General features: G+C 43.8%; 1 protein-coding gene across 1 annotated transcript in view; it reads left to right on the plus strand.

Moving 5' to 3' along the window:
• Window positions 1-3,283: 3,283 nt before the first annotated feature.
• The window catches only part of BAIAP2L1 (BAR/IMD domain containing adaptor protein 2 like 1), a 92,969-nt gene continuing 78,540 nt past the window's right edge, over window positions 3,284-17,712 (plus strand). Inside the window, exon 1 of the mRNA XM_004774957.3 lies at window positions 3,284-3,754. Coding sequence (XP_004775014.1) covers window positions 3,704-3,754 — 51 coding nt within the window. The 5' untranslated portion in view covers window positions 3,284-3,703. The remainder of the gene's footprint in view (window positions 3,755-17,712) is intronic.

Consider the following 17,712-nt stretch of genomic DNA (forward strand, 5'->3'; position numbering starts at 1 on the left):
ACCTCCTAAATGTGTCTTCCTAGCAGTTCTGGAGCACCTACTATGTGCCAGGCACCGAGGCACCTGCTGTGCCCCAGACAGGAGTCATGCCTGCCCTGGTGACATTTGCATTCTGATGGGAGAAAGAGGCAGAAAGAATCTATCAATAAAGAAATGAACAAGAAAAAAAGATTAGTTAGTGTATTAGTTTCCCATTGCTACAGAAACAAATTGCTACACATGGAGTGGCTTCAAACAATACCCATTTATTCTTTTACAGTTCTGGGGCAGAAGTCTGAAATGAGTCTCATGGGGCTGAAATCAAGGTGCCTGCAGGGGTAGTTCCTTCTGGAAGCGCCGAGGAGAGGTTCTGTGCACTGGCCTTTCCAGCTCCTATTGGCCTCCTGTACTCCTCTGGCTCTTCCCTCCCCCTTCAAAGTGGACCACTGCAGGCTCTGTGCCTGTCATCACATCTCCTCTGACTTCTGTGTCGCCCTTATCTGGCCCTTTCTGATTACAACCAGTCCACCCAGACATTCCAAGACAATCCCTTCTTCTCAAAATCTCTGATCCCATTTGCAGACTCTCTCTGCCATAGAAGTTAACACTCACAGTTCCGACACGTAGACTTGGACATCCTTGCGGAGCCTTTTTCCAGCCTTACCATAGCGAGTGATAAGCACTACTAGAATGAAAATTACATGCCGTGATAGAGAGGACCTAAAATAGCATCTTCAGGGCGAGCTGTGAGGGAAGGGCCTCTCTGAGGCTGTGTCTAGGCTGAAATCCAATCATGGAAAAATGCTGAGAGTGAGGGGCGCACATTCTAGGCTGAGGGAACAGCTTGTGAGAAACTCTATAGCAGCAGTGAACTTGGTGTGCTGGAGAAGTTAGGGCAGCTTGGACTGGAAGAGAGTTCCAGAACAGCTAATGAGTCTTCAACCTGCATTCTTTTTTCCCCCTTTAGGATGAGAACACTGAAAGCCCCATCCCTCTTGGTATTTGATATGGGACTCTACCCCCAAACTACTATCATATCAATAGAGACCTCTTTCGTCACAAAACATAGGGAATTGTCCTGGACATCCCAGACCACCTGTCCAGCCTGAGAGCCCCTCATCAGAGCTAGTAGTTAATTGTGCCTCAACTATAGCTTCCATTATGGTCCTCCTTGAATTCTAGTTCTTGTACATGTATTAAAGGTACGGATCTTGCACTCCTACATCGCTCCCCACCACCCCCGCCCCCAGCAGAATGTCCAGCACAGAACAGATAACTAACACTCACTTTTTCTTTTTGTTCAACAAACACTTACTGGGCATCTACACTGCCAATTACTGAGCTGGGAGCTGAATGGCATTACTCTTAATATCCGTATGGCCCAAGAACTGACCATTCTCAAAGACTTCTAAAGGAGCAGGTTATCCTAACCAGGAAATTGCTTCCATAAAGGAGAGTTAAATGTGACTGAATATCTGCTTGTCAATTTGCATACAGTTATGAACCTGGTCCTTTGATTAAATTTCAACCCTGGCAATCAAATCAAGCCATTTGAAATACTTGCTAGTTTTATGATTGCTTGTAAATCTGTCTTTTCTGAATCTGAACTGAACTGTGGGGTGTTAAAGGTTAAGCCTCTGCTCTTTCCAGCTGCTCGGTTGACTGGCTTGCAGCAGAGTAAAATGACCCCATTCATCAGAAGGCACAGAGGTGTGTGCTAAGACAAAAGTGACCTGCAAAGTTAAGGCAGAGATTTTCTTTTTTTTAGGTTCATTTTTATTTTTCTTTTTAATTTATTTTACACACAGAGAGAGAGAGCACAAGCAGGTAGAGTAGCAGGCATGAGGGAGAGGGAGAAGCAGGCTCCCTGCTGAGTCAGGAGCCTGACATAGGGCTCAGGCCCTGGACTCTGGGATCATGACCTGAGCCGAAGGCAGTTACTTAACCAACTGAGCCACCCAGGTGCCGTAAGGCAGGGATTTCAAGCTTAAATGAAAACCAGCAGGCATACTTGAAGAGCCCAATACATATTGTTGGTAATTATAAGGTCATGAGTTCATCTCAATATGGCAAATGAAACCCAGTTGGCAAATCTTAGGAGTCAAATGTTAGAAATCTGTTAAGGAAGGAGGCAGCTGCTTCCACTGCCTGAAACCTAGGGCTGATGTGTTATCTCCCCCCAACATCCAAGAACATATAATCTTTTGGTTCCCAAGCATGATGTTTTATAATTTGCAAAACCGGATACCATTGTCCCAGAGTCCAGGTGGTTATTTCTAAGTCTAGCCGCATCTCATTCTCTTGGTGTCCCCATCTGGGCCACACAGTACCTTCTTTGTGTACATTTCCAATCGAACTTTTATCACAAAAGCAGTTTAGAAGCTTTATATCTTAACAGCTCATAAAAGATGCAATCCACCCAAATGGAAGTTTTTAAAAAACCAGAATAAGACTTCCTTATTGGGAGGATGTCTCGGGTAGTAAGCCGTCGTTCCAGTTTCGAAAAACCGGCTCTGGATCTTCGGGATCTGGGCTGGGGCTGGGGTGGAGACAGAACACAGAGAGTATTAGGACCCAGGCAGCCGCTTACACTGAGTGCTCAAAGGAAGAGTTCCCTCCACTACACCTCAGCTCACCATGGTTCTCTTTCTTTCTTTCTTTCTTGAAGATTTTATTTATTTGACAGACAGAGATCACAAGTAGGCATAGAGGCAGGCAGAGAGAGAGGAGGAAGCAGGCTCCCCGCTGAGCTCGATCCCAGGACCCTGAGACCATAACCTGAGCGGAAGGCAGAGACTTTAACCCACTGAGCCACCCAGGCGCCCCAGTTTTCTCAATCTAATAATGATCTCATGAATAGCACAGCTATATTACATCGAGTTAAAGGTCGTTCTTAAAGTTTAAAAACGTACAGCCGTTTCTGCCACCAGAAATTTTATTAAGTTTCTGATACACTGGGAGCTTCCAAAACTCCAGGAGGCAGCCCCTTTTCTCCATGTACGACAGCCCGTGCCCTAGGATCCCGCAGATCTTTGAGGTCAGCGAGAAGGGTGAGCAGGACGGGGGTCAAACAGGGAAATCACTACCACTGGGGGACGTGGGTCCCTCTTCCCGCAGTCCCCAAAAGGCAGCACGGAGGGGCGCCCGCGGAAAGTGTGGCTCTCGGGGACTGCCCTCCCCCGCTCCCCCCCGTGCGGCTCTGTCCAAGCAGCGCAGCATCACGACGTTCTGACGCCTCCCGGGATCCGGGTCGCAGCGTCCCCGGGAGCTCTCGGACGGCAGCAAGAGGGCAAGAGGTGGCCGGCGGGCCAGGGGCGCCTCAGGTGGGGACGCCCCGCCTACTGGGCCCAGCTGGCCTCCTCCCGTCCGCCCCGGCCCCGCCCACTCGGCCGCCTCAGGTGGGGCCGCCCCGCCCTCCCGGCCCCGCCCACCCCGCGCGCCTCAGGTGGGGCGGCCCCGCCCGCGCAGCCAGCCCGGCTCGCCCAGCGGCGTCAGGCCGCGTCTCCTCAGCTCCTCGCGGGCGGTGGCTGCAGCCGCGGCGGCGCTACAAGTTTTGACATTTTGGCGGCGGAGGAGCGCGCCGGCGTTTCGGAGCCGACGGCTGTGGCAGCCGCCGACCCTCGAGGGCCCTTCCGCCGCGCCCCGGCGCTCCCGCAGCCCAGAGTCGGGCGGCCACGAGGCCCGGCCGCGTCTTCCCGCGTTCGCCGGCCGGGCGGCTGCAGCCATGTCGCGGGGGCCGGAGGAAGTGAACCGGCTCACGGAGAGCACCTACCGGGTGAGCGAGCCCAGCCCGGCCCGGGACCTCGGCGGGTTGGAGGGCGGGAGGCCCCGGGGGCCGGGGGCGGGGCGGGGCGCGGCCGGGGGTGCGGGGCGGCCCGAGACCCGTGGAGGACCGGGGTCGGAGTTCGGGGCAGCGGGGAGGCCGCGGCGCGGCTCGCGGTCGTCGCCGGGGGAGGGTCGACGCGAGGAGCGGACTTTTCGCGGGAACAGCCTCCCCGCCCCCTCCCGGCGCTCGGGCCGCCCTGCTGCCTACCGGTTTCACGGCGCAACGTGTCGGGAGGGGGTCGAAGAGGGGGAGGGGGGGGGTCTGTCCTCTCCCTGGGGGCCGCGTCCTCCGGCCGGCTGCCCTCGGAGTCCGAGACGCGCCGGCGTGGCCGCGGCGCCCGAGGAGCAGCGCCTCGTTCCTGCGGGCGGGGACGGGGCGAGCGCCGTGCGGGGCTCGGGCCGCGCCAGGGGCGCCTCTGGGGGGCGCCGCGGGCTCCCGGCGTCGGCTCCCGCCCTCCCGGACCCTGGCGCGCGCGGCGCTCGGAGCCCCTCGGCCTGGACACCCCCGGCTGCCCCGCCAGGTTGCGATCAAGTGGACCTAACCTACAGGAGAGCGTTGACGGTCACTCGCTCTCTTGAGGCGCTTCTCCAGCAACAGACGCAGATTTAGGATTACTGGCCAGTTTAGGAAGTTTAAGTACTCGTAAATGAATTCCAGTTGAAATAAGATACGTGCTTAATCGTTATGGGCTCTTAATAGGCGACAAAACAACTTTTGTTTTAATTCGGCTTGGGCTCATTGAACACAAGCTCTCCAAATTCATTTGTAGCCATTTTTAAGGCCAACAGTTTGGTCACCTTTATAGATTATTATTATTTTTTTAAACCCTAAAATTGGGTTTCTAGATGCGCAAAGTCTGAGGGAATACCTGAAATCAGAGGGGTTTATTGACTGTTGTAGGATAAGAATAAGGAAGAGCATGAAAATATATTCATAATCTATCCTTCGGGTTCAAAACAATTGATTCCCTTCATCTGGATACACGCGCATAGGTAACGTGAATTACACTTTTTGGCTAGATACGGTGGACACGGTTGACACAGCGTTTTCGGTCTGGTAAGGAACTGTGTTGTCTTAATAGAGAGCAATTTTTAGAAATCCCGGAAATGGTTGATTGTTAAAAGTTTTACATTTGTATTGAGCTTGTTAATATTTCCATAATCCTGAAGATAGTGTGGCAGGCAGTGTGAGGTGTTGACAGTGTGTAAAATAAGACACTCTTAGATTTGGGGAGTTGGAGCTACTTTGATGACTGTCAGTTAAGGGAAAACCGTATCCAAGCGAGGAATGCAGATCGTTGTCGATTTCAGGCAGTCTTAAGTATCTAGTGGGGCAGAAAAAATGTGAACACCTAAATTGCTTCCAAGGAGACAGGCACAGGTATCTTTCCAATCTGGGATGATAGATCAGTTTGAGACAAGCAATCAGATGCTCTGAAGTAACTCTTTTTCTCCCACTTCTTCATTTTACTTTTAGCGATGACTCAGTGGAGGGGCTGTCCTCCAGTGAATTATAGTGCCACAAGTGCCACCTCCAAAGAACTAGGGCAGGATGCAAAAGTGTAGCTTTCACAGTTTGGGTTATACGTATTTATAGACATTAGGCAGTGTAAATCCTTTTCTTACTTTGCAAAGTTAAAGTGAACGTCAGAAACTAGTTACTGACTGCTTTCCATTCCCAGGTGTCTTAAAACCTATTAAAAGCTCGCAAGTGTCGATTGTGACTTTAATCACCATTTTTTCTTTAATGTTTTGGGATTGTGTTTTTTTATGTTGAATGGTGGTAAAAGAATTTACAGCTCCAGACAGCAAGTTTATGTATAGTCTATGAAGCAAATACTGCTGGCTCATGCTTTGGCTATGATGGAAATGCATATTGAAATTTCACATTCACAAGTCGGATTGAAAGCCTGAAAACCTTCACCACCTCCTCACTGAGTTCTTCCCTACCCCACCCTCTGACAACCAAAGCTGAAAACAATTTAAGCTTAATATGATAAAAAAAAAAAAAACCTCACAGTGTGATAACTAGTTTTTATTTAATTTGCTTATTCATTTTATTTTGAGAGAGGGAGGGAGGGAGGAGGGCAGAGAGGGAGAGAGAGAATCTCAAGCAGGCTCCACACCCAGCAAGGAGCCGGATGAGGGGCTCCATCTCATGACCCTGAGATCACGACCTAAGCATAAATCAAGAGTTGGACGCTTAAATGACTGAATCTAGTGTTTTTTTTTTTTTAAAAAAGATTTTCTTTATGTTACCTAATAACCTACAGTGTTTTATTAATGGAAACATAACCTAACCAGATGCATTGACAATAGCACCTGGAACTGAGATGCTAGTATGGATTTTAGATTTTTTTTTTTTAAATACTCAAATTTCTCCAACTTTGAAATAAAAGAATAAATTCTCTGGAAGAAGTGAGGGATTATAAACTAGTGTAATTCTCTGTAATGCAGTATCAAATATCTTTCAGTATTTATTTACACATTTGCTCAGTTCTCTAAAATGTGTCCTTAGACAAATAATTAGTGGAGACCCATGCTGAATCCCAGGAGGATGTGTGTTTTATGGCTTCACAAACAAATGGTATGATAATAACCCCCAAAAAGTCAAGTAATGTTACCGTTGCTAATTAGAGTTCAGCCAAAGATCCCTCCCCGTCTCTACTTAGTATGCCCCTAATTTGCCCTTAGTGCTTGCTTGTGATTTTGCATGGTTTTCTGATGAGTACATGCTTTTAGTGGTACGAGGAAGAGGTAAATTTAAAAAAAAAAAAAATCCATACGTAAGAGTAACCACACCTTCCTAGAAGTTAGAACTGAGAAAGTCTTAGGAAGCTGAGGAGGAATGGGTATGATGTCATCCATCCTGTACCTACCTTACCCTTGCTAAATAAGCATCAATGAAGGGGGAGAAAGTCTCTTTAAAAGGAGGGGAAAAGGGGCAGGTAAGTCTTTGTTTAAATGTCACCTGCTCAAACAATTCTTTAAAATTGTTTAAAATTGCCATCCATCTCCCAATCCCACTGACTTTACCTTTCCCACATAGTGCTTAGTATCTTAAGATACTCTGTACAACAGACTCGTTTTTCTCTCATCCCTCTCCAACTAGAATTCAAGTGCCCAGAGGAGAGGAGCTTGGCTTTGTTACATTCTGAATGGTTACTGACAGGTAGTAGGTGCGTGAGTTTGTTGATTATATGAACATTTATTTATTTAGTGAATACCTGTGCTAGGCTCCCCCACGTCCCTTGACACTTTCCATAGAGCATTTGTTTCAATCTAAGTATACATCATCCCTCGAGGTGGATGTGGATTTTGTTTACTGTTGAGAAACCCACACCCAAAAGTCTAGAGGGAGCAGTGTCCACATGCCATTTTCCCTGCCAGCCTCCATTCATCTCCTTTTTGTATAGTAGTTTAGTTTCTAGCAGTCACAAAATGCACAAATCAAGTGCCTTTTCGTATTTGGTGATCTAAGATATCACCAGAGTTTTCTGCCATTTTGTTCATCATCTTTGTTTTGAACAAAAATTTGTTTAATAAAAAAATGAGGTATTTTTGTTCTTTTATCGAGTCAAACCTCTCGTAATGTGTACTAGGTTTTGTTTGTTTGTTTTTATTTTCTGAACTTGGGTTTAATTGGGGATATGGAAGTAAAAGTCCCTGCCTAGATGGCTTCCAGTGCAGATTATGGTATACAGGTCTAGCTTGTGAAGGTTTCATTCGCCTTGTGTGTTTATTGCTGTAGCTGTATACACTATTTGATATCATGATCTGTTCCCATATACTACTACTTTCTTCAAGTTTGCTGAAGATAAAATGGGATTTGCAGAAGCCCAGACAGCTTGCTCTTGGCTCCATGATGACTATACAAAGGGACAGTAAGAATCAGGTGCCAGGTAGCAACAGAAAGAGTTGCCAGATATCAAATATTAAACTGAACAGCCCAGTATTGTAGCCTTTTGTCTGGTAGAATGAAAATACAAAGACAAACAATGGTTGTCTTTTTCTGTCATAACATTTTTTTCCTGATTGGAAAGAGATTTTAGAACTGTGATACCATTATTGCTATGTAAGACAGAGCAGTGTCCTTTATTATGAAACTTGGGCAGCTGGGACCACTTGGCCAGGAGACACCATTCACAAGTTTCAGGTTGCTTTTGAGTTTACATTTGTGACATTATTCCAGTATTGGGCATTAATTCTTGCCTAGCACTTCTGTTTTAACGAGCCACAAGCAGACCTGCAGGGGAAACCTAACGTGCATGGAATTTCAACAAATTGGACTTTTGTTTTTATCAGCATTCCACACAGTTCTTTTATTCTGCACTTCAAAAGTAAAAATTATTATAAAAGCTACACAAACATTAATTGAACTTACCTGTTGACATTTGCAAATGTATTTCTTAAACGTTTTAAGAAACATTTAATATATCTATAATATATATAAATATAAATAATATATATAATAAATATAAATAATATATATAATAAATATATCGAAAGGTGTGCTTTGGTGTATATAGCTCACAAAATCATCAAAAAACTGAACATGTGTGTATAATGAACACACATATCAAGATGTAGACTATGACCAGCCTCCCTGAAGTCCCTTTTGTGCCCCCCTTCCAGTCACGTGTTACCTCCAAGATAACCACTGGCCTCCACTTCTAAGCACTGCTTAGTTTGGCCCATTTCATCTCCCATCTTTCACCCAGTGTGTTTGTAAGATACACCCCTGTCAGAGTAATTGTAAATCCTTCTTACTATTGTGTAGTAAGTAGTACACTGTGCAGTTACATCATGATTTATCTATTCTCTTGAGGGACTTCTCGATTGTTTTCAGACTACTCAGGATACTGTGATTAGTGTGGCTATGAACATTCTAGTCCATGTCTGGTGGGCATAGGCCCTCATTTCTCTTGGGTGTAGACTTGGAAGTGGAATTGCTGGGTTATAAAGTATTTGAGTAAATACTTTTCTGCTTTGGCAGAAACTGCCCAGCAGTTTTCTAAAGTGGTTGTACCAGAGTTCAGTAGCTTGTTTTTGGCAACAGTTGATGTTCTCTTTCCTTTTAATTTTAGCCACCCTGGTGTATATATGCAAATACAATTTTAAAATTCAAAACAAAACTGTTTTCCCCAGGTTTGGTTCAATGTCCGCGACCACAGCAGAAGCCCAACTCCCTAGGGGATACTTCCTGTCAGAAAGTAGAGCCTAGGACCTAGGGGACATGGGTCTGAGAGAGGCCATCCAGCTGTGGTACTCAGTAGAGTAAAACATAAATTTAAGTTTAATAGACTCTAAAACTGTCATAGTTGCACACATCAAAAGGTTTTATTGCATAAGAGGTTTTGAGGGCATAGATGAGCCATGCTTTAACAAACTGGAATGCTGGGGGAGGGGGTGCAGAGTGATGGTTAATTGAATTTTCTTGTTCCTTTGAGTATTAAAGTACCTTTCCTTTCCTTTTTGCGTGACTTTTCTAGAAAATGTACCTGCTTTATGTTATAGGCACAATTGACTAATTTTTAAAAAAGAATTTCAGTGATTTACAATTAAATTAAGAGGTTTCAAGACTACAACTTTGTGAAGGAAACGACAGTTTTAATTTGGGTCTTTTCCCCCTCTTAGATTGTACATGCTTGAGAACAAATCCCCCAAATCCTACTTCCTAGCATTTACCACTTTCATATTTTGTTCTTTATGTGTGTGTGTGTGTTGGTTTTAATCTCAGAGGATTTTTAAAACTGAATTTTTCTGATACTGGAAAGTTTCCAAAATTTCTGTGACTATTCACAGGGAAAGTAAAAGTCCCTTGAATCTCACAACCCAGAGAGAATACTGTTAATTAAACTCTTACTGTCACACTTCCCGACAGCTTTTAGTCCATCTCTGTGTCAGTCAGTATCCTGTGTCTCATCAGCTTGCTGACTCCGCAGTACTCTGTTCTCTATCAACAATTTATTGATCCAGTCCCCTTTTACTGGACATAAGATCGTTGCCAGCACTTTGCTATTAAAGCACTGTAGCAAATATCATTGTAGGTAAAGCTTTGCACAAATCTGGGATGTTTTCCTTAGGCTCAATGCCCAGAAGGGAGTTGTGGGTCAAAGGGTAGGTACAATTTAAAGCATATTTGCTACACGTTGCAAAATGCCCTCCGGAAAACATGCCCGAAGTTATGCTTAATCTGATTTTGTGAGAATGCACCTTTCCTGGACCCCAACTAAGTAGGTCTTTTAAAGCCACTTCCTTTTGTATAACCTACGTAGGCTTTTTGGTTTTGTTTTGGTTCGTTTTTTTTTTTTAAACACGAATAAGCTATACTGTTTAGTAGCTTATGGACATTGATTAGGACAGTACCTGAGATTTCATATCTTCTGCTGTTGGGTATAACTTCCCCCATAAACTTTGTACATAGAGATGTGTGCAAAATAATTACACCCCTGTGGCTCTTCAAGCCTGTGTACTTTTGTTCTTACTTTCCTCAGCCTTGATTTTAAACTCCTATTTCTGTTTTCCAGACCTTGAGTCTGTCTTTTTGGTTGATTATTATTTTAGGGACTGTGTTCTGGTTTTAACAGCTGTCTCAAGTCCCTGTGGTTACAGGGGAGACTTGTGTAAATGAGATAAAAAGTTGCTGGTTCCTTTCTTATTCAAAAATAAACGAAAAATATTACTGGAAGGTATTCCCAATCCAGGGAGCAAAACAAATGAGTCCCCCTCAGAGATCTAACTGATGGCTCACAGACTCTTGAAGCTACCTGTGCTTTAAGGAGAGCAGCCTGGGCAGTAAAGATGGCCTCAGGTTTGTTGCTTAAACTTTTTATTTGGTGCTTTGGAGGTTGAAAAGTCCCTAAACAATAGCAATTTCTTCACTAAAAGTACCAAAGTATAGCAGTGGTTAAACTATAGGGCAGGGGAGGGAGACTTTTACTTGTCACTTTTACTCTACCTTCTAGAGTATTTATACTCTCTTTGTGTGAATGGATTACTTTTATAATTTTAAGGTTTAAAAAGGCAGAAGTTTACCCACTTTTAATGGGTAAAAAGCTTCAAAAACTAAGCGAAAATGTGCCATTTTCTACCTGTTTTGCAAACTAACCTTTCAAAGATAAGCCTAATTTATTTATTTATTTTTAAAATTATTTATTTATTTGACAGAGAGGGAGATCACAAGTAGGCAAAGAGGCAGGCGGGGGTGGGGGAACCAGGCTCCCCGCTGAGCAGAGAGCACGATCCGGGTCTTGATCCCAGAACCCGGAGATCATGACCTGAGCCGAAGCAGAGGCTTAACCCACTGAGCCACCCAGGTGCCCCTCAAAGATAAGCCTAATTTAAAGTCTCGCTGTTTTTCTCTTAATTACTACTTATGGGAATGCATTTTTAACATTTACTAACCTGAGAGACTATGAATGCAACAGAAAAGGATGCAACAAACCCAAATTCCGGTCCTTAAAGAGTTATCACTTAAGAGTCTTGTTCCTGATGTTGCAAGAAGCTGATCCCTTTAGGTGCAGCTGTATTCTTGAAAGGTATAAAGGCATTAATAACAATGACAAGAAAAGGTACAGAAGTGGTAATAATAACCTCTCAGAAATAAGGCTAAAAGTTCAGATGATTAGAACACATTGTGTAGAATAATAATGGAGAGGTTTGGAATTGGGGGTCAGAACAGATCTCAGGTGAAGCATTTTTTTATGAACTTAATGTCATTTTCCTCCATTTGACCTTGTCTTCAATTTTCTCATCTCTAAATAAGGACTATAGTAGTACCTACAGCTGGTTATTGTGAAGATTGAATGTTGTAATACATGAAAGCTCTTAGAACAGTGTGTTAGCAGTAGTAGCCTGTGTTTACTGGAGTGTAGCCACTAAGAAAGCATTGATTTTCATCTATTTTGTTTACTGCTTATCCCCAGTATCCAGTAAAGTGACTGACATAGAGGCAGAGTTGAGTAAATATTTGATAAAAGAATAGCATTGAAATCATTGGTATGACTTTTTCTGTCAATGAACTATACCCTTCTTGAGGGTTTTTTGGTTGTTTGTTTTTGTTTTTGTTTTTAATCCCTCACTGTGCACAGTTGTAGTCAGAAAAATTTCTTGAATAGATACTGAAGATCTATGGTTATCACACAGTTGTAGCTAAAATCCTCACCTTGGCGGCCAGGGGGACTGAGCTAGCACTGGTAATGATGACTATGATGTTTTGAGCATCTGTTATGGATGTGTCAAGCTTGCTATCCACATTCATTCTCCAGCTGGTTTTTTTTTTTTTTTTTTTTTTTTTTAATGCACCACAGTTGTGCCAAGCACTGTGGTTACCACTGGGAACCACATTGGAGAAGGGGAAAAACAAACAAACAAACAAAAAACCAGCCTGTGCTTTTCTAGAGTTTATAGCTTATGACAGGACAAAAATGCCAAGGTTTTAGTCTATCCAGCCTTCCCTCTACCTTGGCTTGCCTGTATCAATTATGTTTCCTTGCTCTTCTCCCCACCTTCTTTCCCAGAGGGGTCCTGCCTTTACCAATTCAGTTCTTTGAACTTTGTTTTGTCTCACTGTTGGGAGAAAGAAAAAAATAAATGTACGTGCAGGTTAAGTTCAAGAGGTTTTAAGGCAAGTTGTAAGATGTCTTTCGAAAATTGGTAAGAGAATTAGATGAGAAACAAAACAAAACAAAAAAAAAATTAGAAGTTTTGATTCTCCTTACTGGTATCTGAGAACTACATGTAATGAAGTATTTTAAATTATTTTAGGTTTCTGAACAATATTTCTCAGATTGCAAGGGCTGCAGTGTTTTTGTTTCTGTTGTTTTGTTTTGTTTTTTAAGATTTATTTATTTAGAGAGAGCTAGAGTGGGGGCTGGAGCCTGACGCAGGCTGGATCCCACAACCCTGAGATCGTGACCTGAGCAAAAAATCAAGAGTTGGATGCTGGATGTTTAACTGCCTGAGCCACCCAGGTGCCCCAGGATTGCAGTTTTTTGTTGGTTTGTTTTTTAAAATTTATTTGATAGACAGAGATCACAGGTAGGCAGAGAGGCACGCAGAGAGAGAGAGAGAGAGAGAGAGGAAGGGAAGTAGGCTCCCTGCAGAGCAGAGAGCCCGATTCGGGGATCGATCCCAGAACCCTGGGATCATGACCTAAGGGAAGGCAGAGGCTTTAACCCACTGAGCCACCCAGGTGCCCCAGGGTTGCAGTTTTAATGCAAAACAAAATGACCCATCTCACAGGGTCTGGGTGAGGGAAGTTCAACTAGAATTACTCAAGATATGGTATAAGAATAGCATTTGGAAAGAACTGGTGAATCACCAAAAAAATGTCACTTGTATTTGAAATTAGCCATTTACTTTGATCTAGTAAAGTTCCTGTTACCTGTTAAGTACTTTAAGGGCTTTCTAAACAAATGCGACCCAGCACATGAGACATTATTTCCTGTAAATTCATTGCTTGCTTTTTATTCCAAGACACACCTTTTAAAAACAATAAGTAGGCAGGTAAGAACACTCAACCAAATAGTCTAGTGTGCTCTATAGCCTTCAAAGTATTTATCTGTTGACAGCTGATTGGAACCCAGCAACTTAACTGCTGTTTCCTTCATAGATACCACGTATCTGTGAGAAAGTTAGATATTTCTTTCTTTTTTTTTTTTTTTTAAGAAAGTTTTATTTATTTATTTGACACACAGAGAGAGAGAGAGAGACAGCGAGAGAGGGAACACAAGCAGGAGGAGTGGGAGAGGGAGAAGCAGGCTTCCCGCAGAGCAAGGAGCCAGATGAGCAGGGAGCCAGACTCAGGGCTCCATCCTAGGACCCTGGGATCATGACTTGAACTGAAGGCAGATGTTTAACAACAGAGCCAACCAGGTGCCCCAAAGTTATATATTTCTAAGTGATATTCAAGTAATATTAAAGATGTTTGCATTTCTTATTCCACCATGTCAGTCTGGATTGCCTTGGTACTTTTTTATACCTGTCTCCCTATTAGACCATGCATTTTCAAGGGCCAGAATGCTTTCCTCGTTCATCTTTGTGTTCTGTATGTCCAGCATGAGACTGGGTTCATTATTTACTGTAGGTATGTAATGAAGATTGAACACATACATACATAGTTGTTTCAAAGGCCCAAACATGAGAAGTACTTTACAGAGTTAGTAGAACGAAACCCAAGTACACATTATCTTCTACTTGCCACCATACCCTTCCTGCCCCCCCACCCACCCATCGGGAAAAATACTGGAAGAGGTCCATTTGCAGATTCTGATTGAGACTTATGTAATAGTCCTCTTGGTACTGTAGCTGTTAGGGAGGATTGTGTTTCCATTCTTCCAAATGGGAGCATGCATCTCTGGGAGCCAAGCAAAAATGGATATGGATTTCATCACAGTTGGAATTTCAAGAAGTGATTTTTACTTCATTCTCCTAGGTACTTCTCCCTCTGAAGTGCAAATCCAAAAGTTTCTTCAGATCTGGGGCAGGATCCCTAAATCCCTTGTTCAGTTGAGGCCGCTGTGGGCCAAACATGGTTACAGTATCTGATAGCTTGCTAATTGCCAAGGCTAGGAATGCCTGCTTTCAGCCCCAAAAGCTTTCTTCGCACTGCCAAGAAATATATAACTCTATGGAGTTTTATATACATATCGCCTGTTGGACTTTGGACCCAGTATAATTGTCTGCACTTAAACTAGAAGGAAAAGTGGTTTCAAATAATTCTACAGACAAATGTAAAACTTTTATCTATTATTTAAAATAGAATGAAACTTTGTAGTGTTGAGCAGGATTCAGGCCATTACTTTTTCTTCAAGTTACTTTATCAAGGATGGTCATGAACTCAAATTGCCTGTAACATAGTTCTCCCTCCGCAATTAAAACAATTCCGGGACGCCTGGGTGGCTCAGTTAGTTAAGCGGCTGCCTTCAGCTCAGGTCATGATCCCAGCGACCTGGGATCGAGTCCCACATCGGGCTCCTTGCTCTGTGGGGAGCCTGCTTCTCTCTCTGCCTCTGCTGCCACTCTGCCTGCCTGTGCGCGCTCGCTCTCGCTCTCTCTCTCTCTCTCTCTCTGGCAAATAAATAAATAAAATCTTCAAAAAAAAAGACAAAAAACAATTGAATGCCTAGATTCTTATACTAGTTTACTGGGTGGGATTGCTTTGGGACTTAATATTCTTTTTTTTTTTTTTAAAGATTTTATTTATTTATTTGACAGAGAGAAATTACAAGTAGATGGAGAGGCAGGCAGAGAGAGAGGGAAGCAGGCTCCCCGCTGAGCAGAGAACCTAATGCGGGCCTCGATCCCAGGACCCTGAGATCATGACCTGAGCCGAAGGCAGCGGCCCAACCCGCTGAGCCACCCAGGCGCCCGGGACTTAATATTCTTGAGAGACTTGATTATTTCATGCAAAAGTTTTGAATAGTTAATAAGAGCACATGTCTTACTTTATCCCGCCAGTGTGGGATCTTTTTGTTTTGCTTAACTTTGCTTTTTCTTCAGAAAAATCTTGCTGCCTTAGTGAGTAGGGAATAGAGAAAGTGGAGTTTATCAAAGAAATCTGAAATAAAAGGCCCTGGAGATGTTATTGTTTCCAGTAGTGTGTTCTAAGAGGTAACAATACATAGTTTTCTGGATGATCATACTGGTTCTTATTATGCCCCAATAATGGGCCCGTGATTAAAGGAGTGAGATTGATACAAAGCGAAGGTCCAGCAAAGCTTTATTTCGCGCCAAGCATCAAGAATCTAACCGAACGTTCGGGGACGCACCTCTTAAAAGAGAGGGTGACCCTTCCCTGTTTCACAGACAAGCTTTTAAGGGTAAAGGCCATGCGGTTGGGCCTGGCCACGCATAGGTGGCCAATGAGATTGTAACACACCCAGGAAACTCCACAGTGATGCTAGGTGACCAGCTGAGTTACAATTTACCCTAGTAGACATTTGAACCAGCCTATTACACCTTGATTGGGATTGGTGCCCAAAGGGCGGGGCCCATACTCCTTGGTAAAGAGGGAGACAGTATGCATAACCCCACTGATCGGATGCCTCCACCTGGCCTGACCCACCTTTGTATCTGGGCTTTGTTACCTGAAGCTGGTTTCTGGGACTTGTCTCCAAGTAAATCCCCTGGGGGAAGGGGAGCTGGGACAGTTTCTAAATAGGTCCTTACAGTTCTCTTCTCTCGGTTGTTTCTTAAGGAGCTCATAATCTAATAGGTTTTTTCAGAACACTCGGAGAATATTCTTTTGGAAGCTAAGCCCAAAGAGCTAGCCCTGTGCTTTGCTGGTCACTAGCCCAGTGCTCAGATCATGTCTCAAGGGATGGAGCCATGTAACTCTGAGGGTATCCTGGCTTCATTTCTGGCATGCCCTTTGCACTCTGAAGGACCACTTTTGCAGAAATAATTACTTACAAACCAAAGCTTGGATATGGAGGAAGGGAAGAAAGAAAAGGAAGAATGCAGGCAAAACAACTTAGGTCATAGAGAGAAACTTTAATGGTGAATTTTCTCTGTGGGCTAAAGATTTCCTATGAAACTACCCTTATAGAAGAACCCAGAAATGACTCTTTTTTTTTTTTTTCTTTTGCTTGGAGAAACATTTGCCCAACTCCTTCCCCAGTCATGGCTGGAAAGACAGCTGCTAATCCAGCAAGGAGATTATTCTCAAAATAGCTGGGTTATCTTTTTCTACTAATGGATCTAATTGAGTATTACTCTAGAAGGGGAAGTTGCTGCTAACAGCTACATGGGAAAATGCTTGCAGACCAGTAGCACTTTTCTGGATGGTGCTGGACACATGTTCACAAACACAGTGCATGTCCTGCATCGCCATACACCTGGCTCTCCTTGGGCAGGCTAGTTAGAAACAACCAGGGAATGAGCAAGGACACATAGCTTTGCAGCATTCCGTAGCATTAAGGGTTTAAAGCCTGAGCCCCTTAGCAGCCTGGAAGGTTAGGAAAAGTCAAGGGCTTTTGTTATTGCTGTTTTTTTTCCTTAAAAAACAAACAAACACAGCTTAATTGAGGTGTAATTCATTAAAAAAAATTCACTCCTTTTAAGTGTACAATTCAGTGATTTGTTTTAGTAAATTTATAGAATAGTGTAACCACCACAATCCAATTTTATCACATTTTCATCATGCCAGAAAGGTCCTTTGTGACCATTGCTGTCGTTCCTCATTCTCATTCTGAGCCCCAGGCAACCTCTGATATATTTTTGGTCTCTTTAGTTTGTCTTACTAGGTATTTCATATAAATTGAATCATATAATTGTTAGGTCCTCCAATAATGGGTCCTTGATTAAAGGAGCGAGACCGATAGAAAGTGAAGGTCAAGCAAAGCTTTATTTCGTGCCAAGCATCAAGAATCAGACCGAACTTTCGGAGCTGCGCCTCTCACAGAGAGGGTGACCTTTCTCTGCTTCACAGACTAGCTTTTAAGGGCAAAGGCCATGTGGTTGGGCCTGACCATGCACAGGTGGCCAATGAAATTTTAACACACAGAGAAAGCTGCATAGTCATGTTAGGTCATGCATAAGTGACCAATTGAATTACAATTTACCCTAGTAGATATTTGAATTAGCCTATCACCTTGGTCAGAATTGGCGCCCAAAAGGTTCCCAAAGGGTGGGGCCCATACTCTTTGGTAACTAGGGAGACAGTATGCACCCCCATCCCCCCCCCCCCCCCCACTGATCAGATGTCTTCACCTGGCCTGACCCACCCTTGTATTTGGGCGTTGTTACCTGGGACTGGTTTCCGGGACTTGTTTTTAAGTAAGTCCCTTGGGGGAAGGGGGACAGGGACAATTTAAGGGTTAAACAACAAGGTTATTGTTTAGCCTGGATGGAAGTGTTCTGGCTAAAATAAGTCCTTACAATAATATGTGGTCTTGTATGACT

This window comes from Mustela putorius, unplaced genomic scaffold (genome assembly GCF_011764305.1).
Source record: "Mustela putorius furo isolate JIRA1106 unplaced genomic scaffold, ASM1176430v1.1 tig00000139_pilon_pilon_pilon, whole genome shotgun sequence".
NCBI classification, from domain to species: domain Eukaryota; kingdom Metazoa; phylum Chordata; class Mammalia; order Carnivora; family Mustelidae; genus Mustela; species Mustela putorius.